At 31.1% G+C, this 15,111-nt stretch overlaps 1 protein-coding gene across 1 annotated transcript; it reads right to left on the bottom strand.

The window, feature by feature from the left end:
* Positions 1 to 13,193: 13,193 nt before the first annotated feature.
* LOC125835264 (secreted RxLR effector protein 161-like) lies at positions 13,194 to 13,586 on the bottom strand. Its single transcript, XM_049514394.1, has one exon. It carries the CDS (start codon positions 13,584 to 13,586, stop codon positions 13,194 to 13,196), a length of 393 nt encoding a protein of 130 aa, XP_049370351.1.
* Positions 13,587 to 15,111: the final 1,525 nt, after the last annotated feature.

Genomic DNA, 15,111 nt, shown 5'->3' with positions numbered 1-15,111 from the left:
AGTAACTTTTGAACGAATCATTATTAACTTGACTCATTTTAATCCATTCAAATTCAATTCAATCCGCTTATTTGACACCGATGATCGACCCCTACCATCTCTAGTTAGCTTGTTGTTTGCTCTTTGCTTTCACCTCAAAGCATGTTTTTAGGGTTAAATCATACAGTGATTCAAAATATTGTGTACGGTTGCCTGCTAGGAAAGGGACATTAGGGAGGGAAACAGGCAATCAAATACTTATAAAAAATATTGAAATTTGAAACTACAACAACTCTATCTAGACGGTCAAGAGGGGGACGCCACAAAGTTTATGAGTTTCTGCATCGATATTGAGCGAATAAATTAAATATATAAATAATTGGATTCAAGATTAAGTATTTTATATATATGTTATTTTTTGTATTTTGATTATTGTAGTAAATTTTTAGCCGTTACTACTAATTTTTTTCTTTCAACATTAGTATCATTCTCGCACTCCCTTCTTTCAATATGTTATGTAGTGTTTTTATTATATCTTCAAGCTTCTTAATTTTTCGTGTTTTTTGTGTCTAGAATTACTTTGAATTGCTTTTCTTTTCTTTATTTGAATTGAGTGTCTATTGAAAATAGTTTATTTACCTCCACAAAGATAAGAAGGGTATAAAGTCTGCATACACACTATCCTCTCGACTCTATTTATGAAATTATACTGAATTTATATAATATCCAGTCACCTTTTCAATTACTTATATTAAAAAAATAATAGCAGATATATAATCGATATATGTAGAATCATATATAATATGTATATAATCTATCAGAATTACAAAAAGTAAACAATAAATTTGACGGACAGTTTATGTAAAAATTCATATTAAAAATTAAAATAATGATTCAATAAAAAACACTTTGTTAAATCATGGAATTTCAAATATTTGGAATCTTCTATGTGCAAAGGGGCTCCATATAACAACAACATTAATATGGAGTAGTTGAGAATCAGACATTTATAGATTTACAGTACTGTATCTTTTTTTTTTAAAAAACTACTATAGACAATTTGTTTATCTTTGGTTGCTTTTATCAATTTATCTAATATAATTTAATTTGGTATAAAATTTTAAATAATAATAATTTTAAAAAAACTTATATCTTAAATATGGGATTTTATTTGAGTAGTTATAAAAATTTCAAAACTTATAATCATAAATATATGTGATTAATCATAAAAGCTTCTGGATAAATTAAGAAGTTTAAAATGTACAATTCTTTTAAATGGTCGAAGAAATTTATATCATAAAATTTAAGCAGGCATTGAACCATGAATTCTAAATATATTTTTTATTTGAAATTTATGAAGTTAGAGTTGAAAATTGTGTTTATTTATATTTTTTGCAAAGGAGAAAAAAGAAACACTTTATTTAAAATTGAGAAAATACATAAAAAAACCTCCGAACTTGGTCGGATAATTTACTTTAACACTTAAACTACACGAACGTTTAAATACCTTCTTTAATATCTTTGAAGTGAATTAAATGCAACCCTAAGGGATGACGTAGCAAAGAGAGTGAGTTCACTCATCTAATAACTTGTGAAAGAGTCAAAAAAGGAAAAAAAGAATATAATATCATACACATGTCATTTTTTATAGGTCAATATATGTTATATTTTAAATATTACTTTCTTAATATATTAACTTTTATTAAACTATATGAATTTTCCTATTGGCCCATAAAATTTTTATTTTATTTTTCTGTTTGTTTTGTTGTCTTCCCCAATAAACTTCTTCTCCATTGAAGCATCCTTTTTTCCTCCATCTTCATCTTCAACTCTATCAACTAAATTAATTTCACCATCTCTTTAGTAACCCACAAAATCCAACAACAACATCTTATTATTGATGTCAATTTCACACCTATAAATTTTATCGATTTTCATTGGAGCTAAAAAAATTTGTTGGTTCACCGAATAAGACGAAGAAAGGAAGAGAAACAGGAGGTGTGGTGAAGCTCATTGGAAAATATGAAGCAGTTAAGAGCTAGAAATGGTGAAGAAGAAGGAAGAAGAAAGAAGTGAAGGGGTGGGTGGGGGCTGGGTATGGGGGGAAATAAAAAAGGGGCGGTGGGGATAGAAAATGTATTTGTAATTAATTACTTAGTGTAAATTAATTTTAAGAAGTGTTACAGAAAAATTTGTGAAAATAGTAAATAATAAAATTATTTAGGCTTAAGTCATCTGCGGCCCCTTAAAGTTGTCCGCATAATTCATTTAAACACCTCAACTAAGGCGTGTACCTATTGAACACTTTTATTGTTCAAAATGAGTATCTATTGAACACTTTTCGCTGACATGACAAAGAGAGTGCAACACACATACATAGGAGCGCGTGAAGGGGCAATTTTTAGCTAATTTTTTTTTAAAAAAATCTCTTTCTTCTTCTTTCTTCTTTAAACATATCACTTTTTTTCAACACCACCCATTTCCAGCGCCATCGCCCCTATCGCCATCCACCCTTCTCTTCTCTCCTTTCATTAGACATCTCTTCCTTCCCCTTACCATCATTGTTTTCATCTTAAACACTGTAACAATCAATGATTTTTAATATAGTATTTTTGCCATATTTTTACCTTCTTCTTCTTTCTTAACTTTACCACAACTTATCATCATATATTAAAATCGATTATGCAGATATCTAGTTAGATCTTTGAATCAAATCTAAGAACTGTAATTTCTGGTGAAATTTTATTTTTTCCAACAAGGTTCGTTCCCGACATATTTCAGATGACACCATTTTTTCCAACAATAAATAATCACATCAATTAATTAAAATTGATAGTTAAAAAAAACGAAGAGTTCTTCAAATCCAGAAAATATCAGTTATGAAATTCAGAAAAATATTTCAGATAACACCATTTTTTTCGGTCATGGTGGTAGAAATTCATAATTATACGGTGAAACATTATTCATATTCTTGTACCAAAACCGGATGAAGAGAAGACAATTATAGTTTAAAAAATAGATTGAGGGAGGGACCGTGTGTGGGGATGTTAGTTTGGCCGTTTGGATCTAACCGGAGAGAAAAAGGAGTGGTTGCCATGGGTGGGTTTTTTAGAATATTCTTTATAAATTTTTTTAGTTAATTAAATAGACTAAAATAGTAAAAAAAAAAAAATTAGAATTTCATTTTTAAAATAAATTTTTGGACTCAAATGCCACATGTCATCATTTAATTCATGTCACAGCAAGTGTAGTACACACATTTCATATTTTTGGCTGATTGTCAAAAAAATGTCAAATAGGCGTCAATTTTAAGGGGTAGAGGTGTTCAATAGGTACAAGCCTTAGTTGAGGTGTTTAAATGAATTATGCAAACAACTTTAAGAGACCGCAGATGACTTAAGCCAATTATTTAATAACGTGGTGTTGACATGACCATGTTGTGGCACTTACATAACTATGATGTGGCAGGTAAAAGTGGTATAATAATCTCATGGTGATTTTTAATTCACTTCAAAGATATTAAAGGAGGTATTTAAATGCCCGTATAGTTTAAGTACTAAAGAAAGTTATCCGACCAAATTCAAGAGTTTTTTTTTTTGTATTCTCTCTTTAAAATTTATGAAGATGAAATTGCAAAACAGATTTGAAACATTTTTTCAAATTTGAAATCCAACACTAATTGAATTTAAAAATTGTATAATCAAACATTGGTTTTAAGTTTTACGGAAAACGGCCATAGCCTTTATATTCTTAGAAATGTAATATTTATTCTCGTCACATAGTTATCCTTGTCATGTTACTTTGAGCACATACGTATCCTCAACTAACTCCATGTTTTCCCCTTTATTATTTTATACATGACGTTTACATGAATATATTTATGTAGTCACTACTCACTACTCACTAGTCATATGTACCCTAATTTCTTAAATGAAAATATCTCAATTAACTCTTTTTGTTCATTGATCGTCAGGTGTTCAATATTTATATTGAAATTCAATTAGATTTGAATTTATATTTAAAAAATTTAATATTAGAGGTAAAATGTTCCCTAATAAAAAATGACTTCATATCTAGGAAGACTCAAAATCGAACTCTTTTATAAAAAATAAAAAATTATTTACCACTCTATCACGGCACTCGTAGTTGACACGAAGATTTTAGCTGCTGCTATTTGTTGGTTTTTTAGCTGCTGCTATTGCAGCAGTAAGCTTTGTCTTTCTCACATTTATTATTTCTGTCAAGCCTTTGTGACTCATAAATTTTAGTAATGATGAAAATCACAGTCAACGTTCCTTAAATTTCACAAGTGAACAAGACATTAATTAAGCAAATCAATGCAAAATTCAAATTTTGGAGGGAAATTGAAGAGATAAAATTTATTTCAAATTAACAGAAAACTAATATAGTAAATTAATTATGTCGAATATTATAATGTAAAAATTGTTAATTTGTCGTCCTCTAATCAAACACTTACTATTTTAAATATAGTTTTATGAATCTATTTTTCTTCCCTGGCCTCAAGTACTAAATTTGTCTGAAATATGTTGATAGAATAATTATACATTGATAATAGCTATCATTTTTACATCTATACAACACATAATTTTTGAGCGAAGGATGTATACTGGACCATCTTTCGCTTAAGATGGCTTTGTCAATTAAGGTTGCGTATTGGTTTGTTCATTTTTGAAGTTAATTGATTATCAGTTTATAGGCATGTTAAATCGTTATAAAATTATTGTTGGTTTATTAACATTTTAATATTAATATCTTTAAGATTTTGACTTATTGGTTATTGGTTTAACCATTAAGATTTTACACAAAAAAATATGATTGAAAATCACTTAGAAACACGATGACAAACTAAATAAATCATGCACATAAGTATTGATAGATTGCATCTTGCTCAAAAGCAATACTAACACATTGTAGAATAACCGAAGTTTCAGACTGTCAGAAATAATAATATGAAACTAAATCCTAAGTCAAGGACATTATATACCGAATAGCATAAATATAATATTAATATACTATCGGGTTAACGGTTAATCCGTTAAGAAAAAACCTCAAACCGTTAAGAATCGATAACCATATAATAAAAGAAAATCAAAACGTTCATTACCGATAAATCATTAAAAAAAATTAATTCGAGTTATCAATTTCGATTCAATTTTGAACAACCGTATCACCGATAATTATAAATATTTGAATGAAGGTTCTAGAATCTAGACTAAACTAGTGTAGAATATGTGACCATATTATGTAGTTGTGCCACACTTTGTGTGGGCTTCAAATCTACATTTGTATGTATAGTATAGGACCAAATTTTTCTGTTGTCTAAAACAGTCTATTTCATTTTGCACTTCAACCCATCCATTCTGCTTCCATCTTCTCCAACATATGTAAACTATCTTGTTTTTATTTTTATCCCTCTGTCCCTAATTACTTGTCCATTTTCACAAATCAAGAAAGGACAAATTATTTTTCTCTATTATACCCTCAATTTATTATTTTGAAAAATGTAAAAGTTTTTGAAAATCTTAAGTTTTTAATTCATCCATTTAATAATTAATATGGATACAATGGTAAACTCGCTATATCAATTATTGTTTTCTTAATAAGTGTGTCAATTTAAAAGTGGACAAGTAATTAGGGATAAAGGGAGTAGTTTTTTCTTTTGTAAGTGTATTAATTTGGTTATGAAAAAGTAAATTTTAGGTTGCTTTGAACAAATTGTTTTCGTTTTGTTATAATTTCAAGGAAATAACTATTGGCCAATTGACTTGGGTTACAAGTGTGGTTCTGGCTGTATTAATCGCATCTTTTGGCGTAACTGGTTATTCCTTACCTTGGGACCAAATTGGCTATTGGGCAGTGAAAATAGTAACAGGTGTCCCTGACGCTATTCCTGTAATAGGATCACCTTTGGTCGAATTATTGCGCGGAAGCGCTAGTGTGGGACAATCTACTTTGACTCGTTTTTATAGTTTACACACTTTTGTATTGCCGCTTCTTACTGCCGTATTTATGTTAATGCACTTTCCAATGATACGTAAACAAGGTATTTCTAGGCCTTTATAGATAGAGAAAATCAAAATATATCCTAACTGTTTGTAATCAATCGTTTATCACTTGGTGTAGGAATATATAGTATTTCATTGCTACAAGTATGGATTATTGAAAATAATAAGACATGGATTTGGACATTTCCCTTTAACCATTCATGTCAACTAAACGGGGGGATTGAAGGGAATTTTGTGAAGAGAAAATGGATTATGGGAGTGTGTGACTTGAACTATTGATTGGTCTGTGTAGATATATGCCTGCCACATGGGAATTCACAACCAAATGTGTCTCTTTGTTCCAATCGCCGTGTAAGCCCTATATAGAGGATAGGCTGGTTCGCTTAAAGAGAATCTTTTCTATGATCTGAATCACGTTGTACATGACCAGGCTACGTAAGATCCAGTATAAGTGAACTAGATAAAATGGAATCTTGATTCCCTTTTATCTAGTTCACTTATAAGATTTAATAGTATGTAAATGTATTCATTTCCTATGCATTGACACGATCAATACTACTATCGGAGTGAAACAAGGGATCTAAAGAAGAAGAGAGGCTAGACTATATTAGTAACAAGCAAACCTTGTATGTGTATCTCCAAGCATTTTGGAGATAAATACCAATTAGAAGGTCTGAGACGATTCAGAAAGCACTTAATCATATCATGATCTGATTTGTAAGCCTACTTGAGTCTTGAGTATTTACTTGTAAGAGCGGAATTCTTTGTTTTGTAATGGATAATTGCAACTCCATAAAAAAGAATTCAGTCAAATTTTTCTTATATTGAACCATTCCTATATCATATATGTGTATGTGTAAATACCGGTACCATATAGATATTTTATATGGATATATGGATTCGTTTGGTTCTTTTTATTCGTGCTCGAGCTGGATGATTAAAAATTATCATGTCTAATTCCCCGGGGGAATGGATCTATAAGAATTCACCTATCCCAATAACAAAAAAACCTGACTTGAATGATCCTGTATTAAGAGCTAAATTGGCTAAGGGTATGGGTCATAATTATTATGGCGAGCCCGCATGGCCCAATGATCTTTTATATATTTTTCCAGTAGTAATTCTAGGTACTATTGCATGTAATGTAGGCTTAGCCGTTTTAGAACCATCAATGATTGGTGAACCGGCGGATCCATTTGCAACCCCTTTGGAAATCTTACCTGAATGGTATTTCTTTTCTGTATTTCAAATACTTCGTACAGTGCCCAATAAATTATTGGGGGTTCTTTTAATGGTTTCAGTACCTGCGGGATTATTAACAGTACCTTTTTTAGAGAATGTTAATAAATTCCAAAATCATTTCGCCGTCCAGTAGCGACGACTGTCTTTTTGATTGGTACCGCAGTCGCCCTTTGGTTGGGCATTGGTGCAACATTACCTATTGATAAATCCCTAACTTTAGGTCTTTTTTAAATTTTTTAATTGATTCAATTGTGAACTAACACGACATGTGTATCTAGGGAATAGTTTCTTCAAAGCGAATTCTCCCTAGATACATCTATTCAATTTAATTATGAATTTCTTTCTAATATATGATATATTAATTGTGCTAAATTGTGCTTTTTCAATCTATTTTCACTTTTCACTAAGTAAGTCCAATAGATTTAAAACTTATTTTTTGCTAAATCAATTACGGAATATTTTTCTAAAATGCCCAATATCTGTTTTATATCTTCGCTACGAAAATGTTCAATTTTCATAAGATCTTCTTGGTTGTTATGCAAAAGGTCCAATAATGTATATATATTGGACATTTTGAGGCAATTATAGATCCTGGAAGACAATTCTGATTGGTCAATAAAAATCGATTTCAATGCTATTTTTTTTTTGTTTTTTATGGTTTAGCCAATTTATCATGAAAGGTAAAAGGGGATAAAGGAACCGTGTGTTGATTATCCTGTAAATATAAGTTGTCTTCCTCCATATGTAAAAAGGGAATAAATAAATCAATTAAATTTCGGGATGCGTCATGAAGTGCTTCTTTCGGAGTTAAACTTCCATATGTCCATATTTCGATAAAAAGTATCTCTTGTTTTTCATTCCCATTCCCATAAGAATGAATACTATGATTCGCGTTTCGAACAGGCATGAATACAACATCTATAGGATAACTTCCATCTTGATAGTTATGTGGCGTTTTTATAAGATATCCACGATTTCTCTCTATTTGTAATCTAATACAAAAATCAATTGGTCATGGACTAAAAGATATTTTAGAAGCCCATAAAGGTCCATTTACAGGTCAGGGCCATAAAGGCCTTTATGAGATCCTAATAACGTCATGGCATGCTCAATTATCTCTTAACTTAGCTATGTTAGGCTCTTTAACCATTGTTGTAGCTCATCATATGTATTCCATGTCCCCTTATCCATATCTAGCTACTGACTATGGTACACAACTGTCATTATTCACACATCACATGTGGATTGGTGGATTTCTCATAGTTGGTGCTGTCGCGCATGCAACCATTTTTATGGTAAAAGATTATGATCCAACTACTCGGTACAACGATCTATTAGATCGTGTCCTTAGGCATCGTGATGAAATCATATCCCATCTCAACTGGGCATGTATATTTCTAGGCTTTCATAGTTTTGGTTTGTATATTCATAATGATACCATGAGCGTTTTAGGGCGTCCTCAAGATATGTTTTCAGATACCGCTATACAATTACAATCCGTTTTTGCCCAATGGATACAAAACACTCATGCTTTAACATCTGGTGCAACGGCTCCTAGTGCAACAACAAGCAACAATTTAACTTGGGGGGGGGGGGTGGTGGTGGTGATTTAGTGGCAGTGGGTGGCAAGGTGGCTTTGTTGCCTATTCCATTAGGAACCGCTGATTTCTTGGTACATCACATTCATGCATTTACGATTCATGTGACGATATTGATACTCTTGAAAGGTGTGATATTTGCTCGCAGTTCTCGTTTGATACCGGATAAAACAAATCTTGGTTTTCGTTTTCCTTGTGATGGACCTGGAAGAGGGGGTACATGTCAAGTATCGGCCTGGGATCATGTCTTCTTAGGACTATTCTGGATGTACAATTCAATTTCGGTAGTAATATTCCATTTCAGTTGGAAAATGCAATCAGATGTTTGGGGCAGTGTAAGTGATCAAGGGGTAGTAACTCATATCATGGGAGGAAACTTTGCGCAGAGTTCTATTACTATTAATGGGTGGCTCCGCGATTTCTTACTTAATAAGCGTGTCAATTTAAAAGTGGACAAGTAATTAGGGATAAAGGGAGTAGTTCTTTCTTTTGTAAGTGTATTAATTTGGTTATGAAACAAGTAAATTTTAGGTTGCTTTGAACAAATTGTTTTCGTTTTGTTATAATTTCAAGGAAATAACTATTGGCAAAAGTGGATAGACATTTGATTCCGGGATCACCATTTAAGTCGTATTCGTAATGTGTGAAAATTTGTAATTTTATCCATCACAATTTTTTTTTATATGTGGTATCTGAAGTATCGTATGACTGAAGTTTACGCACACCATATAATCAAATTTGGGTGTTAAAAAACGAAATATCTTTTCTTCTACACATAACACATACATTATCTATTTCCTTCGTACCCTTTTAATTGATTCATACAACCATCACCTTTAATAGTAGTTTAAAATAGATTCGAAGTTCTACAATTCCTTGGAAATCTCTCAAGCTTCCTTTGAGGTGTTTGCATTAGCCACCTTCTCAGACACAACTTCATTCAAATATTAGTGGACGAGAATGAGGACTTGTTGATCCTTTTTTTTTAATCATTCTCAAGATATCCTTTTCATTTTGAGTAAGAATTTCCTCTATAAATTTTCATACATTTTTAGAGCCAATAATGACTTTCACTTGGGTCGACACTATTTTTCATAATTTTCTTTTGTAAAATAGGGGTACTAATAATATGACAATGGATCATTGTTCTATGGATTTGATACCATATAATTGATAAATGGTAATCCGACTCTGAAAAAATATCTACAATAAATAACATAAATAAGAGAGTAGAAATACACTAAAGTTTTGAAGTGTAAAAAATATAATACTCAAATTGAGCAATATTATATCATTATAGTGAAAAAATTATCATGTGATAATTACAAAAGAATACTATTAACTTAAAAAAATACTCTTTTATTTCATACACCTCACTATAATATTATTCACTTTTTATTTTTTTCACAAATTTTTTTCTTACATTACTATTGCCCTTCACTTTTTTCTTGGTGTGTTCTTCTTTCTTGTTGTAACTTGACAAAGTTTGTATTAATATACTTGAGTTTAAGTGGTTTGGCTTGATATTTTTTTCAAGTTCACATTCTCAAAACTTGGCATAATACATGGGAAAGTGGGTGAATCCCCATCGATGGCAAAAAATCACTACTTGGACTTCGTAAGTCATTGTCCACTTCTTATATTAGATTAGTTTAGTGTATGTATTTTGTACATATATATTGCGTTAAGTAACATAATAGATAATGGGTAAATTTTAGGAATCACATAGTTTTAATATGAAATTACAATATATTCCTCTTTAGTTTGTAGTTACATTAATCCCTTAAAAAGTAACACAAATCGGATACATAATATGTAGCTCGGATACATTAAAGAGTATCTCAGATACATAATAACATAAATCGGATACATTAAAAACTAGCTCGGATACATAATATGTAGCTCGGATACATTAAAAACTAGCTCAGATACATTATAAAAATAAACCGGATACATAATATGTAGCTCAGATACATTAAATACTGGCTCAGATACATTAATATATAGCTCAGATACATTAAAGAAATAAGGGATTTTAGAGGTTCTTAGAAATAGAAGGGGATATTGAAAATAAGAAAAACATAAGACGTATATTTCAGTAATTTTTCATAGACAATTACACATGCAAACCCATGAAGTTACTTAAAGGCCCTAGTGGGCTTCCATGAGGCGACAAACCCCTCTCGAGCCCCAAAATCAATTTTTCCAAGAGTAAAGTGACAATAATCTTCAAAATATTTCACAATCAAATTCAGTTATGATTTATGATGTCTTATATACTATGGATGATAGGTCATCAATAGTTCTACCTCTTCATAATTTTTAGATAATTTCATATTGGCATTTGAGAGAAATCAACCAGCGAAATTTGAAAAAAATTGGGTTTGTATAAGTTGTTTAATAGAAATCAACCGACAAAGTTTGATGAAATTTTTATTTGTATAATAGTGTATAAATTTATATATTATTGTATATCAGTGTATAGATATGTCTTATAATTTTGTATAATAATGTGTATTGGGTGTATAATATTATATATCAATTTTAAAAAATATTTTTATAAGAAAAATTATGAAAGTTTCGTAAATTATTGTATACCGAATTGTATTTTTGGTTAAAGATTTGTAAATGTAAATTTTGGGTTGAAATTTTATGAAAGTGTTTGGATATCTTTTAATCTGTAACGTTCAAAAAGTGTCCATTTTGAAATCGGACTCAAGTAGAGGAAGGAGGGAGGGAGAGAGGTCTAGATCTGTATTTTATAAAAATACCAACCTCTTGACTTTATTTATTTTTTAAAATAAAAACCAAACCAATTTTGACCAAAAGATTGACCTCCTTAGTCGATTTACTAAAGTAAATCAAGTTTATTTTTAAATTTTAACCCCAAAAAATCGACGTATTCTTAATTAAATGCCAATTTTTTTGAGGCCGGTAATGATGTTTTCTTCATTTTTAATGCTTGAAAAATAAATTAATATGTTTTTTTGTTTTTCAAATCAAATACCAACCTATTTATAATGAATTTGTTGAGGCGAAAGTTTGTACATTGCTTTTATCATCTGAATTTTACATGCATAATATTCATTATTTTTTTGTTACATTAAAACACTAGTTCGTGGAAACTCGTGCTAAGTCCGGGCTCCACATCAAAATAGAAAAATACTCCATAATAATTTTAAATAAAAGCAATAATTTGTGTCTCATTTTTTTCCCACTCACAATTCTTTTAAGATGGTTGTGTGTGAAATAATTTTTAAGTTTCTTGTCTACTCACCGAAAACTATATTATAATGACATTACAATTATCCTATCGGTTTCAAATAAGTTAGTATCAACCAAATTTAAATAATATCGACTTTACTATTTATTTTCTATTGTATCATCGTATTAAAAATATCATATCTAAATTTACTTAACAAGTTCTTCAAAGTTATTTTCACTATTTATGATGATACATTTTAAAGGGGATCAAACATAATTATGTTTATCAAATTGAATGTGACAACCTAATAATAAAGGGATAAAATAGGGGTAAAAATAAGATAAAAAGAGTTGGATTACACACTTCTCTTCTAAAAGGGCCCATATGTTACCAAAAAGTGTTTAGGATGTTATAAAATAACTAGTTTAACAAACTAATATTAACAAACTATATTTAAAAGGAGAACAAGAGAGAGCATAATATATTTCAAACTTTCCTATATCTTCAATTGTGAATGAAGTAATGGCTATTTATAGTCAATAAGTGATATACAAACTAACACTTGGCCATTGAGTTATCCCCTTGACCAAGTGATGACACCTCAAAAATGGGTGGCCCCACATGGCATTCATTTAGTATGGCAAGTGATGACAATTAAAGGGGTGACCCACATGACATCCATTTAGTTTTACAACACTCCCCTTGGATGTCCATGTAAAAGAAAAGTTGAAGGAACAAAAATATACATAGACATTCATAATACGTATTGCTTGCTGCCTCATTAAAAACCTTTCTAGGAAATCCAGTGGGACAAAACCTAGACTAAGGAAAAAAGAGTGCAACACATATTTTACTCCCCCTGATAGAGACCACGGTTTAGATGCTTAAGTCTTCGCATTCCAATCGTGTGTACCATCTTCTCAAGAGTTGAGGCTGGTAAAGATTTGGTGAATAAATTTGCTGGATTATCACATGAACGAATTTGTTGTATATCAATATCACCGCTCTTTTGAAGATCATGCGTGAAAAATAATTTTGGTGAAATGTGTTTCGTTCTATCTCCTTTTATGAAGCCTCATCTTAGTTGAGCTATGTAAGCAACATTGCCTTCAAAGAGCACTGTAGGTACCTTGACATCACACTTCAAACCACATTGGTGAAATGTATCACTGATCTCAACCATACACATTCTCTACTTGCTTCGTGAATAGCTATTATCTCAGCATGATTTGAAGAAGTAGCGACAATAGACTGCTTTGTAGATCGCCATGATATAGCAGTACCTCCATATGTAAATAAATAGCTTGTTTGAGATCGAACTTTATGTGGGTCAGATAAATAACCTGCATCTGCATGACCAACAAGATCTGCACTATCTTTGTTAGTATAAAATAGACCCATATCACTAGTCCCCTTTAGATATCGTAAAATATGTTTAGTTCCATTCCAATGTCTTCGTATAGGGGAGGAATTATATCTTGCTAACAAATTAACAGAAAATGCTATGTCAGGTATCGTAGCATTAGCAAGATACATAAGTGCACCAATTGCACTAGATAATATACTTCAGGACCAAGAGGTTCCTCATTCTCTTCTTGAGGTCGAAATGGATCTTTGCTCACTTCAAGTGATCGAATAATCATTGGAGTACTTAATGGATGTGCTTTGTACATGTAAAATCGTTTCAAAAATTTTTCAGTATATGCAGATTAATGGATGAAGACCCCATCTACTAAATGTTCAATTTGTAGACCAAGACAAAGTTTTGTCTTTCCAAGGTCTTTCATTTCAAATTATTTCTTTAGATATTCAATTGCCTTTTGAACCTCTTCTGGGGTTCCAATGAGGTTTATGTCATCAACATAAATGGCAATAATAACAAACCATGATATTATTTTCTTAATTTAAATACAAGGATAAATTGCATCGTTTATATAATCTTTTTTTATCAAGTACTCACCGAGGCAATTATAACACATGTGCCCTGATTGTTTTAAGCCGTATAATGACTTTTGTAATCTGATTGAGCATATTTCCCAAGATTTTGAAGTATATGCTTCAGGCAATTTAAGTCCTTTCAAAATTTTCATATAAATTTCATTATCAAGTGAACCGTAAAGATAAGTTGTAACCACATCCATTAGATGTATTTCAAGATTTTCATGTACAACTAAACTGATGAGATATTGAAAAGTTATTGCATCCATAACCGGTGAATATGTCTTTTCATAGTCGACACCATGTCTTTGAGAGAATCCTTGTGCAACAAGGTGTGCCTTGTATCTTACAATTTTATTTCTCTCATTTCTTTTTCGCACAAAACCCATTTATATCCAATCGATTTAACACCATTTGGGGTTTGGACTAAAGGTCCAAAAACCTCACGTTTGGCAAGTGAGTCTAATTCTGATTGAATTGCCTCTTGCCATTTTGGCCAATCACATCTTCGTCGAAATTCTTGGACAGATTTAGGCTCAAGATCCTTACTGTCTTGCATAAGATTAAGTGCAACATTATATGCGAAAACATTATCCACTATAATTTTCAATCGATCTAAACTTATCCCATCACCCGTAGAACTTACTGAAAACTCTTCATTCACTTAAGTCTCAGGTTTACTGATCTCTTCAGGAATATCAGGATTAATCAGGCCTTGAATTCCTTCATGAGACTCTTTTGTAGTGTCATCTTTATCATTTTTCACGCTTTTTTTTCTAGGATTTTTGTCTTTTGAACCCAATGGTCTCGCACGCTTCAGGCATGTATGAGATTTAAAAGTTATGACACTATTAGATGGCCCTATTGGAATATCAATTCATATAGGCACATTTTCTGTAGGAATATGCGACTTAGTTATCTTGTTCAAATCAGTACATGCGTCTGGCATTTGATTTGCTATATTCTGCAAATGGATGATCTTCTGGACCTCATGTTCACACATAGGGGAACGTGGATCAAAATGAGATAATGATGAAACTTTCCATGCAATTTCACTTTTAAGTTTTTTTTTCTCTCCACCTAATTGTGGAAAAGTTCTTACATCAAATCGACAATCTGTAAA

The sequence above is a fragment of the Solanum verrucosum genome, unplaced genomic scaffold (genome assembly GCF_900185275.1).
Source record: "Solanum verrucosum unplaced genomic scaffold, falcon-dt-bn FXZP01001278.1, whole genome shotgun sequence".
In the NCBI taxonomy this organism is placed as follows: domain Eukaryota; kingdom Viridiplantae; phylum Streptophyta; class Magnoliopsida; order Solanales; family Solanaceae; genus Solanum; species Solanum verrucosum.
This window is presented reverse-complemented; position numbering and strand designations above follow the sequence as displayed.

Excerpts from the sequence above, each read along its gene's own strand:
- LOC125835264 (XM_049514394.1), bottom strand. The coding sequence starts at position 13,586 with ATGTATCTTGCTAATGCTACGATACCTGACATAGCATTTTCTGTTAAT.